This window comes from Danio aesculapii, chromosome 9 (assembly GCF_903798145.1).
Source record: "Danio aesculapii chromosome 9, fDanAes4.1, whole genome shotgun sequence".
NCBI classification, from domain to species: domain Eukaryota; kingdom Metazoa; phylum Chordata; class Actinopteri; order Cypriniformes; family Danionidae; genus Danio; species Danio aesculapii.
The window spans coordinates 37,313,590-37,328,498 of NC_079443.1; the positions used below are offsets into that span (position 1 = coordinate 37,313,590).

General features: G+C 35.8%; 1 protein-coding gene across 1 annotated transcript in view; it reads left to right on the top strand.

The window, feature by feature from the left end:
• The window catches only part of lrp1bb (low density lipoprotein receptor-related protein 1Bb), a 625,723-nt gene that overhangs the window by 191,489 nt on the left and 419,325 nt on the right, over positions 1 to 14,909 (top strand). Inside the window, exon 3 of the mRNA XM_056465638.1 lies at positions 3,279 to 3,416. Within this exon, the coding sequence (XP_056321613.1) occupies positions 3,279 to 3,416 (138 nt within the window). The remainder of the gene's footprint in view (positions 1 to 3,278; positions 3,417 to 14,909) is intronic.

The window sequence follows — 14,909 nt, forward strand, 5'->3', positions numbered from 1 at the left end:
ATTTGTTCTAGACATTATAATAAACACCCCCAAAAAATCCTACATGACTGATATAGTTTGATTAACATGTTTACATTCGGTGAACAGCTCTTACAGCGGATCTTTCAGTCCATAATATTGTAGTGAAATTACTGTAAACTTAGTAAGTATGTCATTTTGACTAAGGTATGTCTTTAAAAGCTAAAAGAGTACTGCTAATGATACTAACTTCAGTAACTTTGCCTCTGAAGAAACATAAACAAAGAACACTGATCACGCACTTAGCAAATCCATAGAGACAGGACAATCCACACCAACTGGTATCGCGTCAAATTTAGAAAAAAAAAGATTTTTTTTTGATAGCAAAATCTTTTTGACCTTTCAGATATTGCAGACCACCACTCTGACCCAACTTTGTGGAGTTACAGCATATACATAATAAGCTCTAAATCAAATTTGATGAACGTTTTCTAAAATAACTAAATATATATTTGTTCTAGACATTATAATAAACCCCCCTAAAAGAGAAAAAAAAATTAAGGAATTTTACTTACTTAAAGCTTGACAAATCCAGACGTGTAAAAAAGGAGATCAGCTCAAAGCGAAGATTGTAGGTAGTGTAAGTTCATGGCAGGATGACCAGACCTACAAACACTTTTTCTATACAATAGCATCTTGAGGACACACAATAGGACCCATTAGTCATGTAAATATGGTTTTGAGGAAAAAAATGTGGAATTGTTTAATGTGATGTTGTAATTCTGCAACAGTGGGCTTTACAGGGTTAAGACATGCTATCATCCACAGTACTCAACATGTTTTATTGAACTATTGTTTGTGTGGAATGTATCAAATTCATTTTTATTTATATAGCACATTTAGAAACTACCGTCGTAGTTCACAAAGTGCTTCACAAAGTAAAAAAAAAAGTAACAAACAAAACAAAAAACACTGTTTCGTATTGAAAAATTCAATTCAAAATGTGTCTCAAAGGGCCATGAAACCCTCCCTGTCTCAGCAGGGTGTTTTCACACCTCTAGTTTGAAAAAAGTCAGAAAAAGTAGGTGGGTCCAGCTTTGTTTAGGTGGGGGTGTCGAGTGGCAAAGAAGGGACTGGTTTGCATGAAAAGGGGAGTTTTATTTACAGCAGATTTTTACAGCAGCAACACAAACACAGACGCAGATGAACATCAGTAATCGAAATATTTTCCTTAATCTGAATTAGACAATAATATGATTAAGGTGTTTACACGAGTTGCTTTTTGAAAGTTCCTTTCATGATACCGTTTTACATGTTATAACATAATTCGATTAACATCATTGCCACGCTATCCACATTTCATCTGGAGTTTCATGTAATTTTGTTTTATTTTTCTTATTTTGACAACTTTATCTGCAGTTTGGCACTTTCACTTTCATTCAGGAACATTTCATGCATGATCCGCGTGACAAAAAAGATATTGGATGCGAAGAACTGCTGGAAGAGTGCTGTTTTAATCGAATTGATACCACATGTCCTATGGGAGAAAAAAAAAACTCTGCATTTCTTGGTAAATGCAGAGACTTGATAGGTGCAAAGAATAGCGTCCAACAACCATGTGTGTAGACTACTCTGTCACAAAATGCGGTGAAAATCATACGTGGGAAAAATCCTACACAACGATAATATTTTGATCAAGGTGCATTTACCTGTTTATATTCAGAAATACAGTGAATCTTTCAGTCCATAATATTGTAGTGATATTACAGTAAACTTAGTAACTATATAATTTTGTCTAAGGTATGATACTATGCTGATGATACTAACTAACTTTGAACTAACCTCTGAAGAAACATAAACAAAGAACACTGATCACACACTTAGCAAATCCATAGAGACAAGACAATCAACACCAACTGGAACCGCGTCTTTTTTTAAAAGAAGACAATCTGAATTTCACCATTTGCAGATGGGAAAAACTCCCGGGTAAAAATGTTCCTTACAAACATATTGTCACGTGTTAGCAGACCACCGTAATCCACAGTCAAATGTAGGCCCACACGCAGCGGTGCTCTCATCGCAGGGAAATTGAAACAACAGCTTCGTTGTGGCACATTTATAAACGCAACACCGACAACCCATGTCTTCGAACAAATCTTCTTCTTTCACTTGTTTTAATTATGATTGGCAACACAACGAGGCATCTCTCTGAACACTGTAATGGGTAAAAACAGTCTTCGAAGCTATATCATGCATATTAATGAAGTTGCACCTCATTCACAATAGAGCATGCTGATTGGTTCAAACCAAGTCTTTCATATGAATTAATGCTGAAAACTCAAAGACGTCATTTTGTACCGGCCAGTGACATACTTTCAAAATGTATTTTCAAACTGGACGAACGAATTTGCTTAAAATAACGCAAAACAACCAATTTTTATTTTTTTTGTGAAATATACTGTATGTGTCCTAATAGTGTTTTTAGCAGCGTGGGACACATGTATGACTGTCAATTGTGTTTTGGTCTTTCGTGACCCTTTAAGTATTGATTTGAACGGTTTGAGCACTTACATTATTGGGCAAGCTGTTCCATCATTTTGGAGCAGGCACAAAGAAGACTCAGTCACCTTTTTTCATATGTATGAATGTATGAATAATAATATGGTTACTGCAGGGTTTTTACATTATTATGGATACAATACCATACAATACAATTATAAAAGTGAACTGGGAGTTGTTTGAAATATCTATCTATCTGTCTATCTGTCTATCCGTCTGTCCGTCTGTCCGTCCGTCCGTCCGTCCGTCTTCATGACCATCCATCTATTTATTTATTTATTTTTTCTTTTATCTTTAATTTTGTGGGCAAGTTGCTTTACTGCAATCTTGCTTAGTTGCAAAGCTTTACTTTTACAGTAGAGATGCTTTGACTTTATCTTGCTAATTAAATTAGCGTTCATTAGGATAGGTAAGAAGAAGGACATATTGTAAATGAGGGGCCTGTGCCCATTCTATTAGCATTTAACTTAAAGAACAACAAACAGCAAATGGCGCTGAACGAAAGTTTTTACCACTAAATTAAATCACTCCACGGCTGCCAGGGCATTTTATGCTAAACTCAATCAATTGGATTGTTTCCTGTTTTCATTTGCATCCCTCAAAAGCTCAGCATGTGACATTTGTCTGAACCGCACTGATTTGCATGCAACAGTCTTAGGGGTTATTAAAGTAATTACAGACAATACAATGAATAAACGATATACTTCTACAAAGATGACACCAGATGTGTATATAAAGCATCTTTCTATTTTGTTTTTTAGGTCAAGTGGAGGTGATCGTCAGATGCCCCCTAAATCACATACAGTGTGTCGGGTCGAGAAAGTGCATTCACTTCAACAAGCTCTGTAATGGAGCAAAAGACTGTGAGGACGGGTTTGACGAAGGAGTCCATTGTAGAGGTGAGTGGCTAATTTTTATATATGTACAGCCATTCCTCCCTGCAACTGTTGCACAGCACCCCCCAAACCACCAAGAGGGCCTTACCTTGCTTTGAATGAGTTATTTTTGTTTTGTTTTTCATTTTGACTTTTTACGATTATGAAAAAGGCAAAATCCTGCTGCTTCTATCGTCTTTTCATATGGGAGCTCAAAATTAGTCAATTGTGTAACTGTCGGACGTGATTGATAATAATAATTAAAAAAGAGGTGTTGTTCCCTGGGCGACTTCTGTACGTGCAGTCTGAAAAGGAACAAAAAATAGACATTTTGGGCTTCTTAATTGAACAAATACACACACAACATGTAATATATCTGTCCTGTAAATGCACTCACTCAACACATTTATATGCCAGAACTCCGACATTAACTAGATGCTATGATTAATACTCTGATTAAGAATATAGAATAATCTGATTAAAAACCTAAGATTTAAATCGTTTTGTTGATTAACTTAATGCAGTTAAAGTCATACTTAAGCAAACACAAATCCAATTAAGAAGTGGAATTTTCCTATTTTAATCACATTTATTGAAGTGTAATATAGACATGTACACACCTTCCTCACACTAATACACTGTAAAATGCGATCAGTTACTTAATTAAAAAAAAAAATAAATAGGAAAGTTCTTGCCTTATAAGCATGAAGTGGATTTTACTTAAAGTCAGTAAACCCATTAATTAACTATTATAATTATACAGTACACATAGTTTGTTTACTTAATAACTATAAGGCTACAAGTTTTACTCAGTTTTTATTTAGTAAAGTAAACTAATCACTTTTTGCAGTGTACCATTGTAGTAGTAGTTATTGCAAAATTTTGTAACAGGATTCACATATGGCAGTGATAAACAGTTTGATGGTAAATGTAATGAGTAAAAACTCAAGGAAAAAAGAGCCTGGGATCCTGCGAACATTTAATAAACTTTAATTATAAAGTAAACAAAACAAAAGGAAGCTCAAGTTCATGCTGCGTTCACACTAGACGCTGAAGAAGCGTCAAGCGTGAATGATTTACACGTTAAGTCAATGCAAAGATACGAATAGACATTTTGCGGCGAGATGCCCGCGAATGTGCGATTCGCAAGAATGAAGCAGTGCAAGTTGAGCATTTTGCGCGAATGATGAGCTTGACGCGCATTAAGTGCGGATCCCTCAAGTTCGTAAAACCAATCAGGAGCTTGCTTTTGTAGGGGCGTGCCTATGATGTAACACCTGTTGTTGGTGTCCCAGGAGGAAATCCTCCTGGCAACACTGGACAACAGTTGATCAAACTACGCTCGGCTCAGTCGGAAGCACTGCTGAAAGCCTCCATCATCCAGGTACAGTTGATGAACTCACAGAGCTGGGTGCATCTCTGAAAGTATCTAGTGAACTCAGACATGGCTTCAAATGAATCGACACTGTTTTTTTAGCCCTTATAAAGCACATAAACACAGTTATTCTCTTAATAAAATCCATGTTAGCCTTTTAGCAACGAAGCTACAGTCACCAGGCAGACAGAAGCCCTGCCCATGACACGAATCCGCACCTATTGTTCAGTGCATTTGACAAGTAAATGAAGCGAGTACACTTAAAATGTTCATGCGTCTTTTTACACGCGAATAGCGCGATTTATCCGTGCGTACCACGTCTGGTGTGAACACAGCATTACACAGGCAAGTAACAATTATTTGTAAACCAATAACTGTCAGCTGCAAGTCTAGTTCCACCATTTTGGTACCCTAGTATTGGTTAGTGTTTTCCTAAAAAGTATGGTATAGCTTGCTTTTTTGTATTTTGACAGTGGAAACGATAATGTAAATGTATACTGTATTGTACCTTACTAAATCTACTCAGTGGAAACAAGCCAAAACAGTATGCTGATATGCAAAATTCTTGAGCGACTCTCTAATGGCATTGTGTGGATCAATTGGATTGATCAGTCCAACTATAAAATGTAAAACAAAAACATGAAAAGAATATAAATATTTTAATCATAATTTGTAACTGTGGATCACAAAACAAAAAGGTTTTGTTTTGTTTTTTAATTGGAATTGCTATTTATATTTATTTTATATTTATATTGGTTACATACAAGTTAAATAAATACGCTTTCCATTGATGTATGGTATGTTTGAATAGGCCAATATTTGGTTGAGATGAAACTAAATATAAAATTTGGAATCTCAGAGTTTAAAAAAAATCTAAATAATTTTAAATGTGTCCAAATTAATTGCTTAGCAATGTACAATAATAAACAAAAATTTAGTTTTCAAATATTTATAGTTAGCAATTTATAAAATATCTTTATCGAACATGATCTTTACTCATATTTAAATTATTTTTGGCATAAAAGAAAAATTCGGTAATATTTTGGCTATTGTTAAAAAATGTACTTGTCCAACTCGTCACCTTGGGAAAAAAAAGGTTCTATCTGATGTTTTTGTCAAAATTTAGTTATTCACATATTTTTATTAAATGACATAATTTAAAAAAAAAAAAATTTATAGAAGTTGTTTACATTTAAAGACTTTTTTATTTAAAAAACAGAAAAGGGTTTTATCTACAAAGTCCAACTCTAGCTTAGCTCTATAAGGTTTTTTCTGTGAGCCAATCAGCATTGCAAATGCACACACGAGGACCAATCAGGATCATCCTTGTTTGTTTTTTTGCCGGTCGACAGCGGGAAAGACCATATTAATTACATAAAATTAACATCTGCACTGGAAAAAAATTTGTATCCTTGTATGCTTAATTTGAGCAAGAAAAAATATATAAATCCTAAAACATTAAATAAATGTTATAAAAAGCAAAAAAAAAAAAACTTTCTCAAACTTCAACATATTGTTACAACACCAATTTTTTATTTTTGTAATTAAATTAATATGCAGACTGATTGTATTTCTTAAAAAGTATTGCTTCAATGAATGATCTGCCAGATAGAACTGTATAATTCCAAGCAGAAAATGACTTTTTAGAATTAGAAGGTTCTATATCTGCATTTGTATTTAGAGTACATTTAGGGTCTAGGTCATGTTAATGTATGAAAGAGAACTGTTACACACATATTGCTTGCTATATGGAATGCAAAAACTTTGAAGCTCAATATCTCTGAATCATTTAGAATACAGATAGAACCTCATAAATCCAAGGTGACAAACTAAGTCTATCTTAGAGAGCTTTAATAAGTCTCTGATCTGCTCTGTTGTTGATATTAACTGTGCAACTACTTTATTTCCATCCATCAATATCAATAAGCTCACTGTTTAAACTCATCCAACAATTATATTGACAGGCTAATTCTGCATATCTTTACATGAATTGGCTTGCATCTAATGGAACAGGGAACAGGTGAATGACGCAGCAGGTGTAATGTTGGACACAATCTACTCTTGTTCGCAATCATCTGAGCCACAATAACAAGCAGGTGGAGCCGCCTGGACTCTCTGATATGACAATACGGACTCAGCAGTTGGCGTTGGGTGGATGCCCGTTTGTAGAGGCTGCACACCTCGCACTGGCCAAGACTGCGACCTTTGGCGAACTGGAAAAGTGTGGCATCCAGCTGGGCAGAGCCAGGAGCAGCTGATCCTGGCCTTTGATCCAGAGCCGGGCTGAAAAGCGGCCAGTGACCCATATAAACCACACAAGATTGTAATGTCAGGTGGATTGCGAAGGTTTCCCGCAGGGCCTACAGCAGCAACATGTTATTTAGTCAATGGAGACTGGCTGGAGGAAACATAATTACTTGCTTGAGAAGGGTGACTTGTGTTTATATGGTGCTGGATTTAAGTACACAGTGGGATGTTTCTATTAGTGTGTTTGTTTGTATTTACGCTTTTAAATTCACACCGGTCTCAATAATCTTTTGATTTTTATTTCATGTTCAGTCTTATTTAGTCAGTGCACTGAATCACGTATGCTCAAGTAATGTAAACAGTTTTACCATTATTTGTAATAAATATTTGCACCTTCAAAGCAAAGCAGCTTCAGTTCAGTTTAGTTCAGTTCAGTGTGGTTTAATAATCACTACTGAGAGTCCAAACACTAAAGAGCAAATTCATCGATGTGCAGCTCTACAGATCCCGAACCATGCAAGCCAGTGGCGACAGCGGCGAGGAAAAAACTTCACCAATTGGCGAAAGTGAAGAATTTAAAAAGAGAAACCAGGCTCAGTTGGGCACAACCATTTCTCCTCTGGCCAAACGTCTTGTGCAGAGCTGCAGTCTAGGCACTGGAGAAGCTGGACGCCAGTGAGACTAGTCTGCCCCCGGAGCGTCACAGGAATCAGTTTAATGCTTTCCATTCCTCCATGACCACCAGAGCAGCTGCTCAGGATTTGGCCTGGTCCAGGATTATGGAAACCTTGGGATCATCTCGTCGCTGATCTTGGATCGCGTCAGTGGCGCTGCATAGTCTCTGGGGGCCTCGGGATAAGTATCCCCAGGTGGAAATAGAGAATAAAGAGAATAATTAGCGTAGCTGCTGTTCATAGTGTAGATAAACGATAAAAACCTGTGTGAAGGACATTCATGCATCATACCACCAAGTGATGCACTGAGTGTATGCTTTACTAAAAAAGATAAGTCTTTAATCTAGTTTTGAACTGCGAGAGTGTCTGAGCCTTGGACATTATCAGGAAGGCTGTTCCAGAGTTTAGTAGCCATAAATGAGAAGGCTCGATGCCCTTTACTCGACTTTGCTGTTCTAGGTACTACCAGAAGTCCTGAGTTTGGAGATCTTAAAGAGTGAATTGGATTATAGCGAGACAGAAGGTTGGCTAGATAAACAGGAGCTAGATTATTTAAAGCTTTATATATAAGAAGCAATATTTTAAAATCAATATGAAACTTAACAGGCAGCCAGTGTAAGGAGGGTAAAATTGGAGTGATGTGATCAAATTTTCTAGACCTGGTAAGAACTCTGGCAGCTGCATTTTGTACTAGCTGAAGTTTGTTAATAGAGGATGCTGGGCTACCAGCAAACAAAGCATTACAGTAATCCAGCCTAGAAGTCATAAAAGCATCTGCTTTTCTGCATCTGAGATGGATAGCATACTTTGTAACTTAGCAATATTTCTCAGATGAAATTACAATTTATGTATTTACTCTCATATTTGCTTATTTATAATAAATATCTCAACATTTATAATTACATTAGCCTCAAAAGACCTATCTATTTTCCTGCGTACTTACTCGGTTTTAATCAGTTATTTGCTTGCTTTATTTCTTTAAAACAAAGAAATGTTAAAATCTTACTAGTTTCAAAAGAGAACTATTTTTTAAAATTACTTGTTTAATTACCGTGGTGCAGTGGCGCAGTAGGTAATGCTGTCGCCTCACAGCAAGAAAGTTGCTGGTTCAAGCCTCAGCTGGGTCAGTTGGCGTTTCTGTGTGGAGTTTGCATGTTGTGAGTTTCCTCCGGGTGCCCCGGTTTCCCTTACAGTCAAAAAAATTGTGGTTGAATTGGGTAGGCTAAATTGTTCGTAGTGTATGAGTGTGTATGGATGTTTTCCAGAGATGGGTTGCAGCTGGAAGGGCATCCGCTGCGTAAAACGTGTGCTGGTGAGTTGGCGGTTCATTCCACTGTAGCGACTTCAGATTAATAAAGGGACTAAGCTGAAAAGAAAATGAATGAATGTTTAATTACCAACTTATTTACTTATACTTACTTTTTACTTTACTTGCCTTATTATAATACACATTGTTATAAGAACAACATTATTACTGTTTATATGTGCCTCCCAGTTAATCAGGAAGTGACGATTTTGTTCTCTTTGACTCGTTGGATGGAAACGCTGCTTTATTCACAAATCTTTTATGGGATATTCAAGTTTTGCACATAAATTTATTAATATTTTTGGATGGAAGCACATCTATTGCCTACATTTCAGTCACACAAAGAACAAATTTACTAGAATGGCTTGTCCTTTTTTAATAATAATAAGCTTAAATTGACTGTCCTTCGATAGGGACATGTACTGTAACTAGATTAATGGGATTATTACTCGTTCTAAAAACTTTTTTTTTGTGCTGCTTACATTCTAAATGTCATATCAACCTCTACCACTTGATCAATAAAAATGCAGACACACAAGTGCACTTTTAAATCTATTAAAACTGATCAGCGTGTGTAAAAGTGGGAACCTTAAATTTCCACTGAACATTAAGCTAAGGTTATATGCATTCTTGTTTTGCCAAATGTGTTGTGTAAACTATGCAGTAGCCTGTTTTATGTAATTTAACGCAATCACATCTGAAATAACCTCAAAATTACGGCCAATTTCCCATTTTTTTAAGCGAAAACTCAATGAACGTCACACATTAAATTGCTTATTTTTTCTATACTTAAATATTTAAATATGTTAATAATTTTTAAATGTAAACTTGATTAACTTGAGCAGCTGTTTTCTCACACTAACTGTCTCGGTTTCGCCGATATAGTGGTGTTGCTATAGTGGTCATATTTGCTATAACTTTGCATAAGCACATCAAGTTCAGCTGAACAAAAAAAAATAAAAAATACTGATCTGTTTTCTTTTTTTTCTTCAGACGTTGAAATGGTGACTTGTAACATCAGCTCTCTATTGATAATGCCTTTTTATAGCGCTATGTGCGCTTAACTCTGAATTAGTCTACTCAGACCTGATTGTCTCAGTAAAACATAAACATGTAAAACATATACTGGATAAGTTGGCGGTTCATTCCATGGTGGCGACCCCAGATTAATAAAGAGACTAGGACGAAAAGAAAATGAATGAAAGAATTTACTTTAATTTATTTAAAAAGCATCTGGAATGATCAGTCATTTTAATTTATGTTTAATTATACTATTTATTTATACACTTATTTGCTTAATTAGTAATTATTTACTTTCTTATATACTTATATATGTTACTATAGACCATTTCGAGGGATGTAAACAAAAACAATGGTCTCAACATATTTCCTGTTTTACATTTTTAATTTTTGAGAATCCAAAAAGAGCCACATATTGATAAATAATGTGATGATAGCTGTTTTAAAATTACGTTATGATTAAATTGCCTCTTGTTACAGCTATGAAATAGTTTGATATCAAGCAGGAAATGTTCATGGGCCAAAGACATGACCACATTGAAATGGTCTATACTTTATGTTGTACTTTTTTCAAATCACAGTAAATGTGATTTATTTATTTATTTATTTAAATTGCTTGTAAAGATATGATGGCAGCATTTTCACCCAAGATATCTTACTGTAATTTCACTACCAGTTATGTTTTAGGCCATAGAAACGGTATGAATGTTTCTCTGTTGTCTATGTTTCTATATAAAAATACATCTTCATTTTGGACTGTGTGTATGTGTGTGTGTTGTAGTATTGCTCTCCTTCTCCACAGTATTCTCTCTTCCTTATCAAGCAAGCCTCAGTTTTTCAGCTTTATCTGGCCTAAAGGAACGGTTGACCTCAGAACACCTTTCTCCGACAGAAGAACCAATCACCTTCCAGCACAGGCAAAGAGATTGGTCTAGTTCAATGGGCAGAAAGATTAAGGTTTTGACTTGACGTATTGCAGATAAAGAGAGAGGGGCTGTGAGCCTCATGTGATGTATCACAGAAAGTTATCCTAGAGTGTTAGCAAGCATTAAGAGACATTATGTTCATTGTTCTCCTCCTCCATTTGTTTGTTTTTAGATACAGCTAATTAAGCAACGAGTGCCTGGGGCAATAAATCCTTTTTTTTCTGTTTCTGCTCTTGTTCAGTTTGTTGGCTTCTGCGTTCACTGCAGCTCACTTCATTCACTCTCAAAAATAATGGAGACCATGTCATAGATCAACCTTTTTTTCTTTCATTGTTTTCTTTTATTTTAACAAAACAAATCAACAGAATAATAACCACAGATCACAACCAGTAAATTCCCCAACATTACAATATCCTTAACACAGCATAAACCGCAACTCAGAAACTCAGATAAATATACACTATAAAGCAATAATATAAATGTATTAATAATAATAATAATAATAATAATAATAATAATAATAATAATAATAATAATAACAACATACGCAAATTAGCCAGGGTTTAAGGAGATCTACTGTACCAAGGCTTTGCAAAAAAAGGTACCTGAAATCCTGGGACCTACAGACTTTTGGAAAGGAGTCCAGATCTGGTAAGAAAAAGAAATATCGATTTCCCCCTTGACCAGTGGGTAATAAATTCCAAAATCTTTTTTTTTTATCCCCCAGAAAAACTTTAAGTAAAAAGTTATTTTAAAAAAATGTAGTGATGCAAAATATTGAAAAAAATGTTTTGTTTGTATTACAAATATGTACATGCTTAAATATACATTATATGGCCATATATGAACACATATACGTTATAAAATTAAAGCTCATGTATTTAAACATCTCTCTCTCTCTCTCTCTCTCTCTCTCTCTCTCTCTCTCTCTCTCTCTCTCTCTCTCTCTCTCTCTCTCTCTCTCTCTCTCTCTCTCTCTCTCTCTCTCTCTATATATATATATATATATATATATAAATATGCATATATATAAATACATATATATGCATATATATAAATATGCATATACACTCACTAGCCACTTTATTAGATACACCTTACTAGTACTGGGTTGGACACAATTTTGCCTTCAGAACTGCCTTAATCCTTCGTGGCATAGATTCAACAAGGTACTGGAAATATTCCTCAGAGATTTTGGTCCATATTGACATGATAGCTCACGCAGATGCTACAGATTTGTTGGTTTCACATCCATGATGTGAATCTCCCATTCCACCACATCCCAAAGGTGCTCAATTGGATTGAGTTCTGGTGACTATGGAGGCTATTTGAGTACAGTGAACTCATTGTCATGTTCAAGAAACCAGTCTGAGATGATTCGCGCTTTATGACATGACGCATTATACTGCTGGACGTAGCCATCAGAAGATGGGTACATTGTGGTCATAAAGGGATGGACATAGTCAGCAACAATACTCAGGTAGGCTGTGGCGTTGACATGATGCTTAATTGGTACTAAAGGGCTTAACGTGTGCCAAAAAATATCCCCCACACCACTATACCACTAGCCTGAACCGTTGATACAAGGCAGGATGGATCCATGCTTTCATGTTGTTGATGTCAAATTCTGACCCTACCATCCGAATGCCACAGCAGAAATTGAGACTCATCAGACGAGGCAACATTTTTCCAATTTTTCTATTGTCCAATTTTAGTGAGCCTGTGTAAATTGTAGCCTCAGTTTCCTGTTCTTAGCTGACAGGAGTAGCACCCTGTGTGGTCTTCTGCTGCTGTAGCCCATCTGCCTCAAGGTTGGACATATTGTGCATTCAGAGTTGCTCTTCTGAGTACCTCGGTTGTAATGAGTGGTTATTTGAGTTACTGTTGCCTTTATATCAGCTGAAACCAGTCTGGCCATTCTCCTCTGACCTCTGGCATCAACAAGGCATTTGCACCCACAAAACTGCCGCTCACTGGATATGTTGTCTTTTTCGGACCATTCTCTATAAACTCTAGTGATGGTTGTGCGTAAAAATCCTAAAGTTTCTGAAATACTCAGACCAGCCCGTCTGGCACTTACAACCATGCCGAGTTTAAAGTCACTTAAATCACCTTTCTTCTCTATTCTGATGCTCGGTTTGAACTGCAGCAGATCATCTTTACCGTGTCTACATTCCTAAATAAGTTGCTGCCATGTGTTTGGCTGATTAGAAATTTATGGACAGGTGTACCTAATAAAGTGCCCGATGAGTGTATGTAAACGTATTTTAAAACATGAAATGCAAGAATGAACTTGTATGATGTATATGTAATTAGCATATTTTCTATGTATTAGATTTCTATATTGGGTGTTTGAAGTGTAATTGATGAAGTGTGACAAAAAAAAAAACACACACTTAAAGGTGGATGTTTTATTTTCATTAGACTGAAGAAAAAGATAAAGAAAAACAAAACAAAACAATGGGTAACACTGTAGTTTAAGTAACAATTCACACCATTTACTGGCTTATTACCTGCCTATTATTAAGATAGGAACCGTTTATTAGCATTTATAAAGTTTGATCTTATTTTAAATTTCTAATTCTACCCAATACCTAAACCTAACTATCACCTTACTGACTATTAAAAAACAGCTGGTTGGTTTATTGAGTTAAATCTCTTAGGTAATGGTTTGTTGAGAGTTTGCTAATAGAGTGAATTTTACATTAAAATAAAATGTGACTAAACAATGTAAAAAGAAGCCAGAAATCCCTAAATTACTAAGTTTCTCACCTTAAAAGTGTTCGGTTACACTTTTCACTTTTGACATGATGTTTTTGTAGCTTGTGTGCAAGGAAAATGACATTAGCTTTTAAACCGCACACAGCTGTTAGTTATGACTCGTGAGACAGATTTACAGGTAGACAGAAGTGGAAAGTCTGGACGCAGGCAGACGTGTTTTTGTTGGAGATGTAGCCGTCTGCTGAAGTAAGCAACACAGTATACTTCATCAAAGGTGCTAATTGAATGAGTAAGCACTGGCCACAGTTGACATCAGCATGTGTTTCCATCGGTACACCTGCAGCCGGGAGGGGGGAAATGAGGTCACGGTGGAGAAGTTGGATCATGGCAGCTGGGTCTCTTCTCAAACTTCGCCTCCCCTTCTTGTAATGAATATACATAATGAATCCCAGGAGAGCATTACGTGAAAAAAAAATAACTGAGCCCATATGGAAGACAAAGACTGCGTTCTAGTTCACCTTCACACACTTGAGCAATTCTTTATTTTAATGATTATCCTTCAGAGGAGTAGAGATTTCCAGAGATGGCTTGAAAAACTTTCTTTTTTTACATTCATCTTTTTTTCCCTTTTCTACCACCTGGCTGCCTCTTTTTTTCAGTGTGCAAAAAAATCTCGCTCCTCTCAGCCAGCACTGAAACTTGACAGCTGCGGATGAGAAGAGGCCGCATTTGAATTTAGGAGCTCTTAGGTGGACTTCTCAAGTTTTTTTCTCAAGCTGAGAGCATACAAGTGGCAAAAGGGTCTCTGATTGGTGACTATGTTTGCTCATACTAGTGTGGTTTTCTTCAGAAGTTCTTGCATAGGGACTGGCAAAGTTTTTTGTTTTGTTGTTTGTTTGTTTGAAATCAATGTTAAGACTTATGAATTTATTGATTTATAAGGGCTGGTCAAGAGTGTCAGCGCTGGTTGTAGGAGTGAGGGAAAAAGTCGAGGCTTGACCTGTCACAGCAGTGAGGTTTTATTCAGTACATGGAAAATCTCTGGAAAAACAGCATGAAAACAGAAAGAAAGAAAGAAAGAAAGAAAGAAAGAAAGAAAGGAAGAAAAAGTAAGAAAGAGAAAAAAAAGAAATTAAGAAAGATAAAGAAAGAAAAAGAAAGTAAGAAAAAAAAGTAAAGAAGTTAACAAGCAAACAAGTAAATAAATAAATAAACCATTAAGCATAAAGAAGTAAACAAATATGTAAA